Source organism: Engystomops pustulosus, chromosome 7 (genome assembly GCF_040894005.1).
Source record: "Engystomops pustulosus chromosome 7, aEngPut4.maternal, whole genome shotgun sequence".
NCBI lineage: Eukaryota > Metazoa > Chordata > Amphibia > Anura > Leptodactylidae > Engystomops > Engystomops pustulosus.
The window spans coordinates 165,101,119-165,119,340 of record NC_092417.1 but is presented as its reverse complement, the minus strand read 5'-3'; the positions used below and the strand labels follow the sequence as shown (position 1 = coordinate 165,119,340).

General features: G+C 42.2%; 1 protein-coding gene across 2 annotated transcripts in view; it reads right to left on the bottom strand.

Moving 5' to 3' along the window:
• The window catches only part of SPI1 (Spi-1 proto-oncogene), a 47,989-nt gene extending 30,244 nt beyond the window's left edge, over nt 1–17,745 (bottom strand). The window contains exon 1 of one of the 2 annotated variants that reach the window (XM_072118698.1): nt 17,574–17,745. In XM_072118698.1, the coding sequence (XP_071974799.1) occupies nt 17,574–17,639 (66 nt within the window). In that variant the 5' untranslated portion in view covers nt 17,640–17,745. Of the gene's footprint in view, nt 1–2,568; nt 2,808–17,573 lie in introns of those variants that run through there. The other variant, XM_072118699.1, reaches the window with a different exon arrangement.
• Between the last annotated feature and the right edge of the window lie 477 nt (nt 17,746–18,222).

Below are 18,222 nucleotides of genomic sequence, written 5' to 3'. Positions count from 1 at the left end.
AGATGATAGATATGAGATAGATAGATAGATATGAGATAAATAGATGATAGATAGATAGATAGATATGAGATAGATAGATATGAGATAGATAGATATGAGATAGATAGATAGATAGATAGATAGATATGAGGTAGATAGATAGATAGATAGATAGATAGATATGAGATAGATAGATAGATGATAGATATGAGATAGATAGATAGATATGAGATAAATAGATGATAGATAGATAGATATGAGATAGATAGATATGAGATAGATAGATATGAGATAGATAGATAGATATGAGGTAGATAGATAGATAGATAGATAGATATGAGATAGATAGATAGATAGATGATAGATATGAGATAGATAGATAGATATGAGATAAATAGATGATAGATAGATAGATAGATAGATAGATAGATAGATATGAGATAGATAGATATGAGATAGATAGATAGATAGATAGATAGATATGAGATAGATAGATATGAGATAGATAGATAGATAGATAGATAGATAGAAGATAGATAGATAGATAGATAGATAGATAGATAGATAGATAGAGAGATATGAGATAGGTAGATAAATAGATATGAGATAGATAGATATGAGATAGATAGATAGATAGATAGATAGATAGATATGAGATAGATAGATAGATAGATAGATAGATAGATAGATAGATAGATAGATATGAGATAGATAGATATGAGATAGATAGATAGATAGATATGAGATAGATATGAGATAGATAGATAGATAGATAGATAGATAGATAGATAGATAGATAGATAGATAGATAGATAGATATGAGATAGATAGATATGAGATAGATAGATAGATAGATAGATAGATAGATAGATAGATAATAGTCAGTCCATGTCAACCAGTAACTCTTAGGCAGTATATTTACCCCCTTTAGTAAATATTAACAATACAGAGAGAAAAAGTAAGTGAACCACTGCATGAATGACTCCTCCGAGAAATAACAGAGAATGAAATAAAGGCACATGGAGCCATGTTACTGGGACACCTGTTCCTCTCAGACAGCATGAAGCCAGGAGGATATTGTGAAGGAAGTTGCTGCTGTCAAAAACATTGCGGCCCTATCATTGCGGTACATTATTTAGAGGAACATCTGTAAACAGATTATTGCACAGGATATATCTGACAATCCAGACATGAAATCCTAAACTCGATAGAAATACAGTAGATGGAAGACCCATAACGTTGTCATGTCTACATAAACCTACTTCCTGATAGAATACGGTCACTACCTCATAAAGTTCTCACATCTACCTAAAACTTTATATCTTTATGAAGATCACTGACCATTGGTAACGGATTAGATTAGACCTCAGGCACACAGCCTTGAAATTTAAAAGCTTGATATTATAAAGTGGAAGACCTCATGATGGTCCCACGTCTATCTACATTGTAGAAGATCTGACAGAGAATAGACAACTCCTGGTTACTTACAAGATTGGTTCTTTAGGTTTGTTCTCAAGTTGGAGGTTGGTACAGGTATATTTGTAAGTGTAACTCCAGACAAAATGTATTATTGTCCTTGGGATAAATTGTACTTCCCAAATTTTGGCTTGTCATGGGAAGAAGAATTAACCATAAAGCTTAATTGCAACATTAGGCAACGCTTACAGTTGATTATTGCAGCCTGGAGGTAAACTTCCGTAAGACATCTGTAAATTGGGTGTCCTTAAGTGGGGGACTGCCTGTATCTTGAAACTGTACCCTGACAGAACAAGGTGGTGGAGCTCATAATGTATAGTTTATATGAAGAGCACTGATATAGTAGCCATAGTAATAAAACATGTCAGACCTCATAAACTCAGCCTTGAAACTGGACGCCTGATAGCACGAAAGGTGATGGAGCTCATAATGTACTTACATCTACCTAAGGCATTATGTTTTTATGAAGACCAATGACAGAGTACCCATGGAAATAAAATATGTCAGCCCCCGAAAGCTCAGCCTTGATATTGTAAGCTTGATAGAAGAAGGTGGTGGACCTCATAACATTCCCGTATCCACCGAAGGCATTATTTCTTTATGAAGATAACTGATAGAGTATCCATGATAATAGAATATGTCAGACCTCAAAAACTCAGCCTTGAAACTATGACCTTGGAAGAGGTGGTAGATCCCATAACATTCCATATAAAACTTCATTACTAAATAAAAAGGGCTTGGAGCGTACCTTACAATTGTACATTGGACAGAACAAGGTCTATCTAAAACGTCATTCCTTTATGAGAAGCTCTGATAGAATACCTTGAAATTGTATGCTTGATAGAACAAGGTGGTGGACCTTGTGGACCTAAAGTTTTATAAAAATAAGAACTGATGGTGACCATGATAGACCTCAAAAAGGTAGAACATGGTCGTAGGTCCCACAACAATATCTACCTAAGGAATGAATAAGTTGAAAGACCTAAGACTCTTTATGAAGATAAAAATTGAATGTTATTAGAATATGTCAGACCTCAAAAAGTCAACATTAGACTAAGACTATAGAAGCCTAGAATAGGCTACCGAGATCTATGGAAAGAAAAGCCAACTCACCGTGATCAGGGTATACCCGTCCATCCTGCTAGCTGGCACCATCCACAGATCTGGGAGCCAGGATCTTCTTCTAGAATCAATGGCCCTTTAAATTGACTCACAACAACCCTTAAAGCACCACAATGGGCAAAGAAGAAGTATGTGCTTGGTGACCCCCTCTATGTATGTGACCAGTGGAGAGACTGCAGGCTATCTCTGACAGTGAAGTTTTTCTTTCTTTCTCAACACAAGTTCCTGATTTGAAGTGCACAAGTCAACGAGCCAGTCATATATACGTAACTCTTTGATGCATAAATCTTATGGGGACGTCACAGGAAACTTTGTCCTTTCTGTTTGTGGGCAACCAATCCTTCCTCCAGATCCTGGCTATAAAAAGAAGAAATCCTGGTCTCAACTTATTCTCATGCTTATGTAGATCTGCTTAGACAGTCGATACATGCCCAAGTTATGAGGGTTCCGCCAAGATCCATCGATGGGTTCTCACCAAGACACTAGATGGTCGAAGGAAGGGTATACTGGGCAACCAATCCTTCCTCCAGATCCTGGCTATAAAAAGAAGAAATCCTGGTCTCAACTTATTCTCATGCTTATGTAGATCTGCTTAGACAGTCGATACATGCCCAAGTTATGAGGGTTCCACCAAGATCCATCGATGGGTTCTCACCAAGACACTAGATGGTCGAAGGAAGGGTATACTGGGCAACCAATCCTTCCTCCAGATCTTGTCTATCAAAAGAAGAAATCCTGGTCTCAACTTATTCTCATGCTTATATAGATCTGCTTAGATACTCAATACATGCCCAAGTTATGAGGGTTCTCACCAGGTTCTCACCAAGACACTAGATGGTCAAAAGAAGGGTATACTGGGCAACCAATCCTTCCTCCAGATCCGGGTTATAAAATGCAGAAATCCTGGTCTCAACTTATTCTCATGTTTTTATATAGATCTGCATAAACAGTCAATACATGTCTAAGTAAAGAGGGTCTCACCAAGACGGGGTCCCAACACAACAATTAATGGTCAAAGGTTATTGGGCAACCAATCATTTCTCCAGATTCTGGCTATAAAGAGAAGAAAACCTTGTCTCAAATTATTGTTTCAATAAATCTTAAAATTATAAATAAATGTCTAAGTCCCTCCGTGACCATTGATGGGGGTACCACCAAGACCATGGGTGGTTATAGGTAGGGTATGTTGGGCAACCAATCCATCCTCAAGATACTGGTTATGAAAAGAAGAAATCCTGATCTCAACTTATTCTTATGCTCATGTATATCCAGACATGCCTAAATTATGAGGGTCCAACCAAGACCATGGATGGTGTCCCAACACAAGAATGGATGGGTATATTGGACAACCAATCCTTCCTCCAGATCCTGGTTATAAGTAGAAGAAATCCTGGTCTTAAATTATTCTTATGAAGATCTGCCTATACATGTTTAAGTAAAGAGGGTATCATCAAGACCATGAATGGGGTGCCACCAAGACAATGAATGGTCAAAGGCAGGATATGCAGAAAGTCTGCTTTATACTGTACCAGATTTGTCACCGTGTCTGATGCTGGTGTGGTATAAGACTCTATAGTAGTAACTTAAGCCTCCCATTCGTTGGCTCAGTTAAGGCCAAAATTCAGGTGCATTTGTATAAATTTTGGCACAGTACACGCCCCTTTTCTTTGATGGCCTCCTATTGCTTCTCCAGAGTGTGCGAACCTACACAAGACCCTAACCTTCTAGGGGAAGAAGGAAACCTCCACATGGCCATCAACTTATCATTGTTTCCAATCCCCTGATGGTTTGGACCTGCGCTAGGGAGAGGGGACAGAGGCCTGACCCTGGTCTGAACTTGTCTTTATTCTTCGGTAAATCTATTAAAGGGAATTTTTTTTTCTTCAGAATATTGGCCATTGCGCCCAAAGTATCTATAAATATAAAAAGGAACTGTCTAAATGCTACACAACTGCAGCGTCACTGATACTAGGACCCACTACTGTCTGAAATATACCTTGTGACTCAGACAATTGTTGGCTATAGGGAAGATATCTCTATTTATGGCAGGTCACCACAGCAACAACAATTGGCTGCCATTGCTTGGATACTAGATAACAAAAAAACTATTTTTCCTTACATGTAGGTACAATTCTTGATAGTTACAACTCATTCAAGGTCACATTTTTAAAGGGTTTGTCCACCATCAAACAATTGATATCGTTTGTTAAATGAAAAGTTATACAATTTTCTAATATACTTTCTGTATTAATTCCTCACGGTTTTCTAGATCTCTGCTTGCTGTCATTCCATAGGAAGCTTCATTGTTTATTTCCTGTTCCCTGGTCATGTGATGTCACACAGGTGCACAGTTTGTTATATATCCTTGGTCATGTGATGTCACACAGATGCATGGCTCGTTATATATCCCTGGTCATGTGATGTCACACAGGTGCACAGCTCGTTATATCCCTGGTCATGTGATGTCACACAGGTGCGCAGCTCGTTATATCCCTGGTCATGTGATGTCACACAGGTGCACAGCTCGTTATATCCCTGGTCATGTGATGTCACACAGGTGCGCAGCTCGTTATATCCCTGGTCATGTGATGTCACACAGGTGCGCAGCTCGTTATATCCCTGGTCATGTGATGTCACACAGGTGCACAGCTCGTTATATCCCTGGTCATGTGATGTCACACAGGTGCACAGCTCATTATATCCCTGGTCATGTGATGTTACACAGGTGCGCAGCTCGTTATATCCCTGGTCATGTGATGTCACACAGGTGCGCAGCTCGTTATATCCCTGGTCATGTGATGTCACACAGATGCACAGCTCGTTATATCCCTGGTCATGTGATGTCACACAGGTGCGCAGCTCGTTATATCCCTGGTCATGTGATGTCACACAGGTGCGCAGCTCGTTATATCCCTGGTCATGTGATGCCACACAGGTGCACGGCTTGTTATATCCTTGGTCATGTGATGTCATACAGGTGCATACAAATCTTATTACTCTCAGGGATTTAACGAGCCGTGGATCTGTGTGACATCACATGATCATGGATATAACGAGCCGTGCACCCGTGTGACATCACATGACCAGGGATATAACAAGCCGTGCACCTGTGGGACATCACATCACCAGGGATATAACAAGCCGTGCACCTGTGGGACATCACATGACCAGGGATATAACAAGCCGTGCACCTGTGGGACATCACATGACCCCGGATATAATAAGCCGTGCACCTGTGTGACATCACATGACCAGAGATATCATCAGCCCTGCAACCTACGTGACATCACATGACCAGGGATATCACAAGCCGTGCACCTGTGTGACATCATATGACCAGAGATATCATGAGCTGTGCACCTGTGTGACACATGACCAGGGCACAGGAAGTAAACAATGATGGTTCCTATAGATCTAAAGATCTAGAAAACTATGAGGAATTGATACAGAAAATATATTGAAAAATGATATCACTTTTTATTACACACACAATATCAACTCTTTAAATAAAACACCAAGAAACAACATATTTTCCAATGCTTACCACTTTCCCATCCCATATCCAATGGTTAACATTGCCTTGTCTTATCTGTATACTCAGCCACCAGTCAGGAGGCCCATTTCTTCACTCAACCCTACACCACCAAAACCCTTATACAGGCAGTCCCCGGGTTACATACAAGATCGGTTCCGTAGGTTTGTTCTTAAGTTGAATTTGTATGTAAGTCGTAACTGTATACTTTATAATTGTAATCCCAGTCCAAATTTTGTTTTGGTCTCTGTGACAATTGGATTTCAAAAATGTTGGGTTGTCATAAGAACCAGAATTAACACTAAAACTTCATTGCAGACACATCTGATAACTATTACAGCTGATTATTGTAGCCTAAGGCTACAGTACAGTAAATTACTAACATCCAGAGGTCCGTTTGTAACTAGGGGGTCGTCTGTAAGTCGGGTGTTCTTAAGTAGGGGACCGCCTGATTGTCTCAACGCAACCCAGGAATATGCCAAACTACTATTTGACGCCAACTTAGACCGATTTGTAGAGTCAGTTTCGCCTCTCATGGTAAACCCTTCAGTAGAAGTAGAAGTTGTAGGAGTCCTGCCACTGTTTTGCCTGGTAAAGTCAAGAATTAGTAACCTAAAGTCAGAAACATCAACCCTACATCAACCCTCCACATAAGAACAACACCTTATAGCGGATACAATCATCCACAGAGATCCATAAATTCAACCAACTCAACCAGTCGAGTGATAAGGACCAGCTCCTGCACCAGTTGTTGATGGTCCTTATAGGACAGTGGTGGCGAACCTATGGCACTGGTGCCAGAGGCGGCACTTGGAGCCCTTTCTGTGGGCACCCAGACCATCACCCCAGAATGAAGTTCACCAGACAGAACTCAAAGAATCTTCCTCCAGAATCTTCCTACAATGATAGATGAATTTCCCCTCCTCCTTTCAACTGCGTTGGTGTCTTTAGGAGGCTGAAGGATTGAAAGTTGTCAAAGAGCAAGGAGAAATAAATTACTGCTTAAATTGCTGCGCTGGCACTTTTCAATAAATAAGTGGCTTTTGGCTGAAGTTTGGGCACTCAGGCTCTAAAAGGTTCGCCATCACTGTTATAGGAGAATATGGAATTTTCGGACCTGGCAGTAAGATCCAATACATGACAAGGAAAGACAAAAAATAGCAAAAACTTGCATTTGCTGAGAGCATAGTCCTACATGACACGTCACAGCACTTTCATGTGGAACTCAAGACCACAGCACACTGCTGCTGAAACCCCAGTAATAGGAGATGTGGACTATATTTAAGGCTGTGTCCAGAACATGGCCACCATCTTGAAAGCCGCCATATTGGATTTAAGGCAGGTTTTTCCAATAAGAAGGTAGTCATGTAGAGCATCAAAGACCTGAATTGTCATAACAATTTGATCCAGCACCTTCATCCCTGTTGTTCAGCACCGGGGACAACATGTCAAATAGCTGTGCTTCACAGTGGATGTTTCTAGTTGTTGTTGTGATATTCTGGGGCTCGCACTTTAATTGGCTTTTCGAAAACTTTCCGGATTTGCGCCGCTTGTACAGTTATTTAGAAGGGGATTGTGTCGCACGCGATTGGATTTTGGCGCAATTGCACCGACTTTCATGCCATAGAAATCGGGTGCATGCCGTCGGACAATCAGAGTTCACCTTCTTCTTCCTGGTGCATGTAAGTGCTTGGCTTGCGACCCAAATTTGAATGTTAAATCCCGTGCTTAGTCCAAATCCAACGGACCGTCCGGCGGCACATGAAAGTCGGTGCGATTGCAACACAATCCAATCGCGTACGACACAATCCCCGGCGCGATCTCCGAAAAGTCAGAAATCCTGACGAAAATGCGGCCGCGGTACCCTTAGTAAATAAGCCCCTCTGTGTTGATAACTTGTGGAAATCAATTTCTGAGACAATTCTGGTCTCTTGATGCTACTTGACCTCCTTCCCAATGGAAAAACTTGCCTAAGATGGTGGTCACATTTTGGACTTAGCTTCAAAGATATAGCACTGCTTGCTGGGATACCATATACATCATTTTCCCTATGGTGTCCTGGAACTTTTGACTTATCCTATACGTGTTCTGTGTTGCTTCAGTCCTCACAGATTCTTACTGTATACTTGTACATTGTGTTATATTAGGCCATTGCACAAGTATCAGTACAACTGTTAGAACTTGCAGATGATTGCAACATTTGTGAAATCTGCGGGTGTAATGTGGTAGTTGTGCTCTACACACATTATAATAAGCCGCAAATAGTCATATGACATTCCCACTGGGAGGAAAAAGAATCACATCATATGACCAGAGTCATGGTTATAACTAACCTGCTGGACAAATACCAAGGACCTCAAAAGGAACCTTCAAACACAGTGAAGAGTATTATGTTGTGCTATTAGATTGCATTATCTCTAGACCCTTGTGTTCTGTAGGACCTCTAGTGATTAGATACTACTCAAGACCCATGTGATCCATAGGAACCCCAGTAATCAGACTATACACAAGACCCTTGTGTTCTGTAGGACCTCTAGTGATTAGATACTACTCAAGACCCATGTGATCCATAGGAACCCCAGTAATCAGACTATACACAAGACCCTTGTGTTCTGTAGGACCTCTAGTGATTAGATACTACTCAAGACCCATGTGATCCGTAGGACCCCCTGTAATCAGACTATACACAAGACCTTTGTGTTCTGTAGGACCTCTAGTGATTGTATACTACTCAAGACCCATGTGATCCGTAGGACCCCCTGTAATCAGACTATACACAAGACCTTTGTGTTCTGTAGGACCTCTAATGATTAGATACTACTCAAGACCCATGTGATCTGTAGGACCGCCAGTAATCAGACTATACACAAGACCCTTGGGTTCTGTAAGACCTCTAGTGATTAGATACTACTCAAGACCCATGTGATCCGTAGGACCCCCAGTAATCAGACTATACACAAGACCCTTGGGTTCTGTAGGACCTCTAGTGATTGTATACTACTCAAGACCCATGTGATCCGTAGGACCCCCAGTGATCAGACTATACACAAGACCCTTGGGTTCTGTAGGACCTCTAGTGATTAGATACTACTCAAGACCCATGTGATCCGTAGGACCCCCAGTAATCAGACTATACACAAGACCCTTGGGTTCTGTAGGACCTCTTGTGATTAGATACTACTCAAGACCCATGTGATCCGTAGGACCCCCAGTAATCAGACTATACACAAGACCCTTGGATTCTGTAGGACCTCTAGTGATTAGATACTACTCAAGACCCATGTGATCCGTAGGACCCCCAGTAAGCAGACTATACACAAGACCCTTGTGTTCTGTAGGACCTCTAGTGATTAGATACTACTCAAGACCCATGTGATCCGTAGGACCCCCAGTAAGCAGACTATACACAAGACCCTTGGGTTCTGTAGGACCTCTAGTGATTAGATACTACTCAAGACCCATGTGATCCGTAGGACCCCCAGTAAGCAGACTATACACAAGACCCTTGGGTTCTGTAGGACCTCTAGTGATTAGATACTACTCAAGACCCATGTGATCCGTAGGACCCCCAGTAATCAGACTATACACAAGTCCCTTGGGTTCTGTAGGACCTCTTGTGATTAGATACTACTCAAGACCCATGTGATCCGTAGGACCCCCAGTAATCAGACTATACACAAGACCCTTGGATTCTGTAGGACCTCTAGTGATTAGATACTACTCAAGACCCATGTGATCCGTAGGACCCCCAGTAAGCAGACTATACACAAGACCCTCGTGTTCTGTAGGACCTCTAGTGATTAGATACTACTCAAGACCATGTGACCCAGTAGGACCATTAGTGGTCAGACACCAGCTAGCCTTTGAATAAGTTATAAGTTGTGATACCTAATTGCCCATAGACTCCATGGCCCTCTGCCCATCCCCCATGTTGTTACCTTGCATCTCTTGTATTGGTTTTCATAATAGTCCCATAAATAGCTTTTCCTCTCCTTCCGGTAGAAAGGGAAGACAAACCATTGGAAAAGGAAGGATCTTACACATACGACACAATGGCCACTTCTTATTACAACATCAGAAGTATTGGGACAGTCAGTGACTACTACCAGAGGCCACGAGATGTAATAGTGGCCCGGAGGATGTACTCCTAGTGTATCAGCCTAAAGTGCCACAAATTCTTCCAGCAGTTACATGTATTTCAATACCATTGATAAAGGAGCCAAAAATTTAGGTACAATTAGGTAGTAGGGGGGAGGGAGGGGTGTATAACAATATCTCCTCCCCATGTCGAAGAAAAGTATATTATTTCTTCCTCCATCTCATCGTATATCACTGGACTATGTGGTAGTGATGCTACAATTTTATATTTCTGTGTGGGTGAATATTTCTGTTTTTAGCTACAATTCCTCTATTTGTGATTTCCGCTGAATTTTATGATTAACCAAACCCAGATATAGAAATATTGTGACCCCCGCAGATAATTGGAGGATTATTCAAAAATGATAAATATAATATAAAAAAAATTGTGTACCTTCTCTTACTGTGCAGATGGAATATTGCCTTATACAGACGGTCCCCTACTTAAGAACAATCGACTTACAGACAACCCCTAGTTACAGACGGACCCCTGTGACCTCTGGTAAAGCTCTCTGGATGTTACTATAGTCCCAGACTGCAATGATCAGCTGTAAGGTGTCTGTAATGAAGCTTTATTGATGATCCTTGGTCCCATTACAGCAAAAATTTTGAAACTCCAATTGTCACTGGGGCAAAAAATTTTTTGTCTGGAACTACAATTATAAAATATACAGTTTTGACTTACATACAAATTCAACTTAAGAACAAACCTATGGAACCTATCTTGTACATAACCCAGGGACCGCCTGTATACTGAATGTCAAGTGAATAGGAGTGAGGAAAGGTTCTGGGAATATTTGGATGTAGATTAATATATATATAAATGGTTATATGGTGTTGAGTATCGGATGGGATCTATTCCTCGCAGGTGTATTTTTAATTCCACCATCTTGCGTCTACAGCACCTATACAAATCTATGCGTCTCCATAGTTACAGACTACAAACAAGCCCTGTAGTTGGGTTTTCTCAACGCAGGAATTAAAAAAAAATGATTCTCAGAATGAGGGGACCATAGTGAAGGATAACTGCTGTGCCTTCTTTAGTGATATTACCTCCCATACATCTGCTATGCAGGAATATATAAGTCCAAGTATGGTATATATCTGGTGTTTGCCGCATAACAGACTGGAGATAGGACATAGGATGGATTAGTGAAGGGAGAGTTGGAGTTTCATGCTGTTAGTGAGTGTGATAGATTTGCCTAAAGAGATGGGATATAAGAGCACGTTCGAAACTTTGGAGGGTGGGTATTAGTCTGTGAGTCCGGGGAAGGTCATTCCAGAGAATTGGTGCAACTCGGGAGAAGTCCTGGGTACGTGCATGAGAGGTTCGAATTAAGGTAGAGATTAATCAAATATCACTGACAGATCAAAGAGCACGGGAAAGGCGATAGACTGGGGAAGGTTTGGTGTACCTTCTCTTGTCCAGATTACTGGGTTTGCCAATAGTGGACTGAGAGGGAGGTTCTAGACAGTGAAACCGGGCAAGAGAGTGTGCACTGGAACTTGTGGCCCTGCCCATGATGCACTGAAACACTCATCAGCATGTTAGTCAAGCCACAGAATTTCTTAAGAAGGGTATGCTATCATTAGTGGCACATTAAGACTGCCATGGGCCCTGGGCTGTATGAATATTATAGACCCTACAAGGAAATCACTAGCATAAGTCTCTTCTGCTTTCAATCTTCAGAGGACCCTGAAATGACTCTTGTGTACATGTGTATTGAGAGCAAGAACAGATGTACATGAGAGAAAACGCTTCTCATTATTAAATTTGGTGGCCATGGGCCCCCTCAAAGGCTTGGGCCCCGGGCTACCACCCAAACCGCCTTTATTGCAACCCAGCACTGGCTATCATGCATGTGACCTTACAGATTCAATATAAATTGAGTAACTTTGCAGAGTGGATGGCTAGGAGCCCCTCTATTGCCTAAAATGGTTTTGGTTCCCAACATTGGGCCACCACCCATACCCAAATACTAAGCAATGCGATCGAAATCTAATATGGAAATTTCACTTCAAAAATAGGTCCATGGTCATCTTCTGTAGACAATCATTACACAGTATGATCCCATGTACAGGTGTTGGATGCTGCTGCTTGGCTGGAGCAGTTCCTTATTTTTGTAGCATTTTGTGGCCTCAACTTCTTGTTTTCCTTTTCTCACCTTGAGTGGAGTCAGAACAAGGAACACAGGTAGCACCCCACTTTTTCACACTTCCCCCTTTGACACAAAACAAGAATAGTTAAAGGAACAACTACCTAGCATGTGGAACCAGATGTTTCTCCAGGCCTTAACCCTTCCCTGGCGTCAGGACATGTGATGTGATAGGTACTATTACTGGAACAACTCATGCAAACTAGTGGTGTACCTGTGAGGTGATAACAATGACCCAACACGGACCGGTAGGGGGTGATAATTTCTATCCATCACATGGGCAATCATTACCCCAAATGATTCTCTGGTGACCTTTGATTTGGATATAGGCTACAGAGGACCAGCAGAAGACAACCCCCTTGTGTCTAGGTCTATTGTCATTTGATGCTATGTAGTTCTGTTCCTTTAGGGCGGATAACAACAGCCAACATGGTCTGATGACCTTGGTTGATTTACCTGTGGCCTTTGACTTATCCATCCTATGGGCTTACATTACTCGATTTGACTTTTCGGTTACCTTTTACTTATCCATCCCAGGGGCTAAAATTAGTCCAGTTGACTCTTTAGTGGACTTTCACTCATCCATCTCATTGGCTAACATCACTCCAGTTGACTCTTGAGAGGCCTTTTACTTATCTATCCCATGGGCTAACATCACTCCAGTTGACTCTTGGGAAGCCTTTCACTTATCCATCCCATGGGCAAACATTACTCCAGTTGACTCTTCAGTGGCCTTTGACTTATCCATCCTATGGGCTAACATCACTCCAGTTGACTCTTTGGTGGCCTTTCACTTATCCATCCCATGGCCTAACATTACTCCAGTTGACTCCCTCATGGCCTTTGACTTATTAATCCCATGTGCAAACTTCACTCCAGTTGATCCTCCAGTGGCCTTTGACACACCATTCCATGGGCTGAAATTCCTCCAGCTGATTCTCCGGTGGCCTTTGACTCCCCATTCCATGTACTAACATTCCTCCAGTTTATTCTATGGTAGACTTTGACTCAGCATCCAATGGGCTGACATGGTGGCTTTTGACCTATCCATCGATAGGCTATATTACTCAAGTTGATTCTCCAGTGAACTTTGACTTAAATATAAGCTACCTGCAGAAGACAACCATTCTTGTCACCAGTATATCTCTCAAGTTATGATCACAAATAACCAATTAGATAACCAATGTCATCTCATTGTGTGCAAGTCTACAATGCAAAGAAGTTTGTACTTAGTCTATATACTGTAAATAATAACTTTCTATTATTGGCCACAGGAACCCTAACCTGGCAGGTTTTCTCCATTCCTGTGAAAGAAGACATAAAACCTTCTAGGTACATGGAATATGCAGGTTCTCCAAAGGGCTGGGTAATAAATAAGGTCCCCAGATAGGATCATGTGCCAACATTTCCATTACTAATAACTTGAACTTCAAAAGACCCACTGCATAGGAAGTTTGTAAATGCAATTTGTCTTGCAAAAACTAGGTTAGACCCATGATTGTAATTTTCTGGTGCTAGGACATCTCCCACAAATGTCAGGATGAAATTATCTATGTAAGTATTTCCAAGTCTAGTCAAGGGGGTTGTCCCAGAGATTACATTCTCACAGAAAAGTGTCTGATCACTGGGGGTCCAACTGCTGGGACCTTTAGTGATCATGACAATGGGGTCCACGAGTGCCCGATGTGGATGCAGCAGTGATGGGCATGGGTCACCACTGCTATATTTGATTTTATGGGACTGCCAATTGGATAAGTCAGTGTTGGGTGATGATTTTGATCATACCTCTCATATGGTATGGTGAATTTTGACCATAGCATCCAAAAGCTTTTGATGTGAGGGAAGATTGTCTCTCCTATGAGTGAATGGATACCCGCACGGCTAACTCATGGGAGTCCTTTGCTATGGCTTTGTGAAACCTGACAACAGCTACGAGGAAGTTGTAGAAGGTCCACTGACTTGCATTCACTTTGGCCTGTTGATGCATGCACATGATGGCCATGCGTCACCATATTGGTAACAGCCTAGATGTCCGGGACGTGTACATCATGGAGTTAATATTATCGGGCACACTAGTTAATTGTAGTGACTTCCCCTTTGACAAATGGGATTTTTTGGGTCATTCCAGTGACCTCAATAGGATTCTCAAACTGAAGGATAATTTACAGAGAGCAGAGATGACTCAAAAATCATTCATCAGGACATTTGACAGTAAATTGCCTTCTATTGTTTGGCTGTATCATCCATCTTTACAGGCAATTCATTTGCCAATTAAAAACTATTTCTCCAGCTGAATAAACCCAGTCCTTCCTCTTCTGCTTCTTTCTAGTGTTGCGGTTAAGCATCAACTTTTTCCATTCCCGTAACTACTCCTTGAGGGGAAAACTAAGGTAATATTGTTGGGTTAATCTAAGGCTTTACTTGTGATACTATTTTTACGGAGCCTATCTGGATGCCCAAAAGTATGGACTTGCGTGCTGGATATTGCGCCTGATGGATAGTAATGGGTTACCAGAACGCGGACTGGAACTGCACCAGACTAGAAGATGGGGGGTAGGCGTTAGACGGTCCACACATGGAAATTTTTGGAATAAAATTGATTTTTTCAAAAAATTTTATAGATTAAGTGGTTCTGGGGTGAACTACCTCAATTAACAGATCTGAGGGAAAAAGATCACTGCACTCACTGGACCTCCTGCCTTACCACGGAAGACCTACTTTCTATCTTCTAGTCTGGTGCCGTTCCAGTCCACCTTCTTGTACCCCAGAACTACTCCCTTACAAACATCATTCTACAATTCCATTAGATTAGCCATACCATAAGTAAAAAAATCCTTGTAACCTACAAATTGGGATGTCTTCTACTGTACCTATGGATCAATTGTTGGTTTAGAACTTCGCACCCATCACAGGGTGTTTGGAAACTCAGGTGGGCCACCATACACTAATGGTCCCTTCATAGTAGCTCCCTTGTTGAACACAAATTATATATTGGTTAACGTTCTAGGTCTATTTGCCAGGATGCAATGGTCCATTAATCTACCTTTACTAGTCCATATGAAGAAAGTTTCCCTAGCATCCAACATTTTTCTAACTTTTGGTGTCACCATATGTCAAACTATGTAGTGGTCTTCACCAACCTTGAATTGGTGCCCATAAAGAGAAACGTGTTGAATGCTGGTGACTCTTAAAATATTTTGTTATTGTGAAATCCCACCAGAGTGTATCTCATCTTTGCAAAGGTGACCAGTGTCAGGCTGGCCCACCAGAAAACAGGAAAATCCCCCAGTGGGTACAGGCTACAACCCTATAATGCAGTGGTCCTCAACCAGCGAGCCGCGGCCCAAGACCGGCCCATGAAGCACCCGATCCTGGGCCGTGGATGAAGATGGTGAACTCCGGCGGACCTGAGCAGGGAAGCGACACATGCAGGATATCGGGCGCACGATCTTTATGAATCGCAGTAGAGTTCATCCTCGTCGGACATTCCGTATCGGGGATCAGACAGGGACAGGGTAAGTTAATGTGCCCCATTATATGAATTGGGGTTAAATATGGGGTATTTGATGGACACACCATTTTTCCCAAGGGCCATGGTTCCAGTCCCAGGAAAACACTTTTGGGTGCAGCTAGTCCCTGAATAAAAAAGAAGGTTGGGGATCACTGGTAAAATGGATGCCAGAGTTCAGCAGAAGACAAACCAATTTGGAGGCTACCTGATGGAAGATGGGCCCCCAGAATAATTTTATTGGATGGGTCCAACACTGGATGTGACCCCATCCTTGGGAAGTCTCTGTAGTGAGGGAACACTTTGTAGTGAGGAAACAAAATTGATCTCCAAATGGTGTCCCTGCAGGTATGGCCCCCATTGCCAGGAAGCAAAGCCCCATGTTGTAATACCCCAACTAATGATTGTGATTTTCCTGATGTGATACAGCTATATGCAGTCCAGTTTTCTGCCCCCAGTCCGTGAAACAAAAAAATTTTTTTTTAGAGGGGCAGTATCTTCTGTAGATGAGAAGATACAGAGCCTTGGGTTCAGTGTTTTTTCTATCTTCTGGATCAATTTTATCAACCCACTAACTATGTATCTATCTAAATCACATGTCCCACAACTTTCCTCCTACGTGTTTTGGTGACACCATGGGTTTCAAAAACCAACCCGTCCCATGAGATCAGTTACGTTTCATGGAAAACTACCGACATGTCTAAGACGAACCCACGCAGATGTCTGCACACAATGATGACACAGGGGATATGGTCACATTATGACACACACATAACACCATCAATGTGACCATTAGCACTGACTGTATTTAGGGTAGACAATAGGCAGGGGGGGTCAGGGGGGCGACTAGCACTAGTGCTCTGGGTCCTGAACAGGTGAATGAGGCGGGTTCTGGCAGCAAAAAGTTAAAAAATCAAAACTTTAATAAATCAGGAGTGCATCTAATCGGTAAGATGGCTGACTCGTTTCGGAGATAATCTGGTCCTTAGTCATATTGAGTGGGGTCATATCTAAGTCCTGGTTGACAGGGGGCCCTAACAAACCACATTTATATATTTAGATGCAGGGTGAGGGGAGTGAACTGAAACTTTGGCAAAGGGCTAGCTTTCAGCTTTATCAACAGTGACATACAGAATCCTTAGGAGCTTAGTCACCCTAGAAGACAAACACAATATCAAGACCTTGTAGGCCTTTAGACACGTAAAGACTGCAAGGTGGCTCAGTGGTTAGCATTATAGCCTTGCAGCGCTGAGGACCTGGGTTCAAGTCCCGGGTCAACATCTGCAAAGAGTTTGTATGTTCTCTATGTGTTTGTGTGGGTTTCCTCTGGGTCCTCCTGTTTCCCCCCACACTCCAAAACATACTGGTAGGTTGATTAGATTGTGAGCCCCATTGGGGACAGGGACTGATTTGGCAAGTTCTGTGCAGCTCTGTGTGCGCTATATAAATAAAGAATTATTATTATTAAAGATCTCAATTCTGCAATATGGCTCTCACGTTTCTTATTGTTCTTGGACCCTGTAGGCCCTCTCCGGCCTTAGAACCTGGTACAACACAACACTCCCTTGTAGTTATGTCCCTGGTTCTCCATCAGATGAATGACTGACTAGAGATTATACCGACACATAGACCTCATAGAAAAGTAAGATATCCGTGCCCTTACCTTACAGGATACAATATTCCAGGGGCCATTCATCCTATCACCCGCACCGGGCAGGAAACTATACATCCACACACGGGGGTCACTTGCCGACGCTGGACAGAGATTAATGGGACTGGTCCAGTTCCCCAGCTACATGTCGGGGACAAGCGATAAACTTTTTCATTTGATTTAAAGGGGGAAGTGTGTAGACTTCCTTTATACTGTACAAGTGGAGAACCTAATTTACTTCTCCATGCTGTTAGTTCTGCTAACCTATGCTCATACATGGGGAACTTATCACAAAGTCCCTGGGTCATAACTCACCAGCGTGACTTTATAGGCATCCTATTACCACTGCGGTGGTGGAAACCTGTTAATACTATGTAATGATAATGTGCAATTATTCGTAGACTCCATGTGGAGTCTAAGTCATTGATACTTGGATGATGCGTTTGTGCGTTGACATGCACACAGTGATGTATGGGGAAATAGTTTGCGCAAAGATCTTGTGATAGAACGAAACTCCCTCCGACTTATTGCAGCACGAAAAGCCACAGCGATAGCATAAACACTGTGGGGGTCATTTACTAAGGGCCCGATTCACGTTTTCCCGACGTGTTACCCGAATATTTCCGATTTGCGCCGATTCTCCCTGAATTGCCCCGGGATT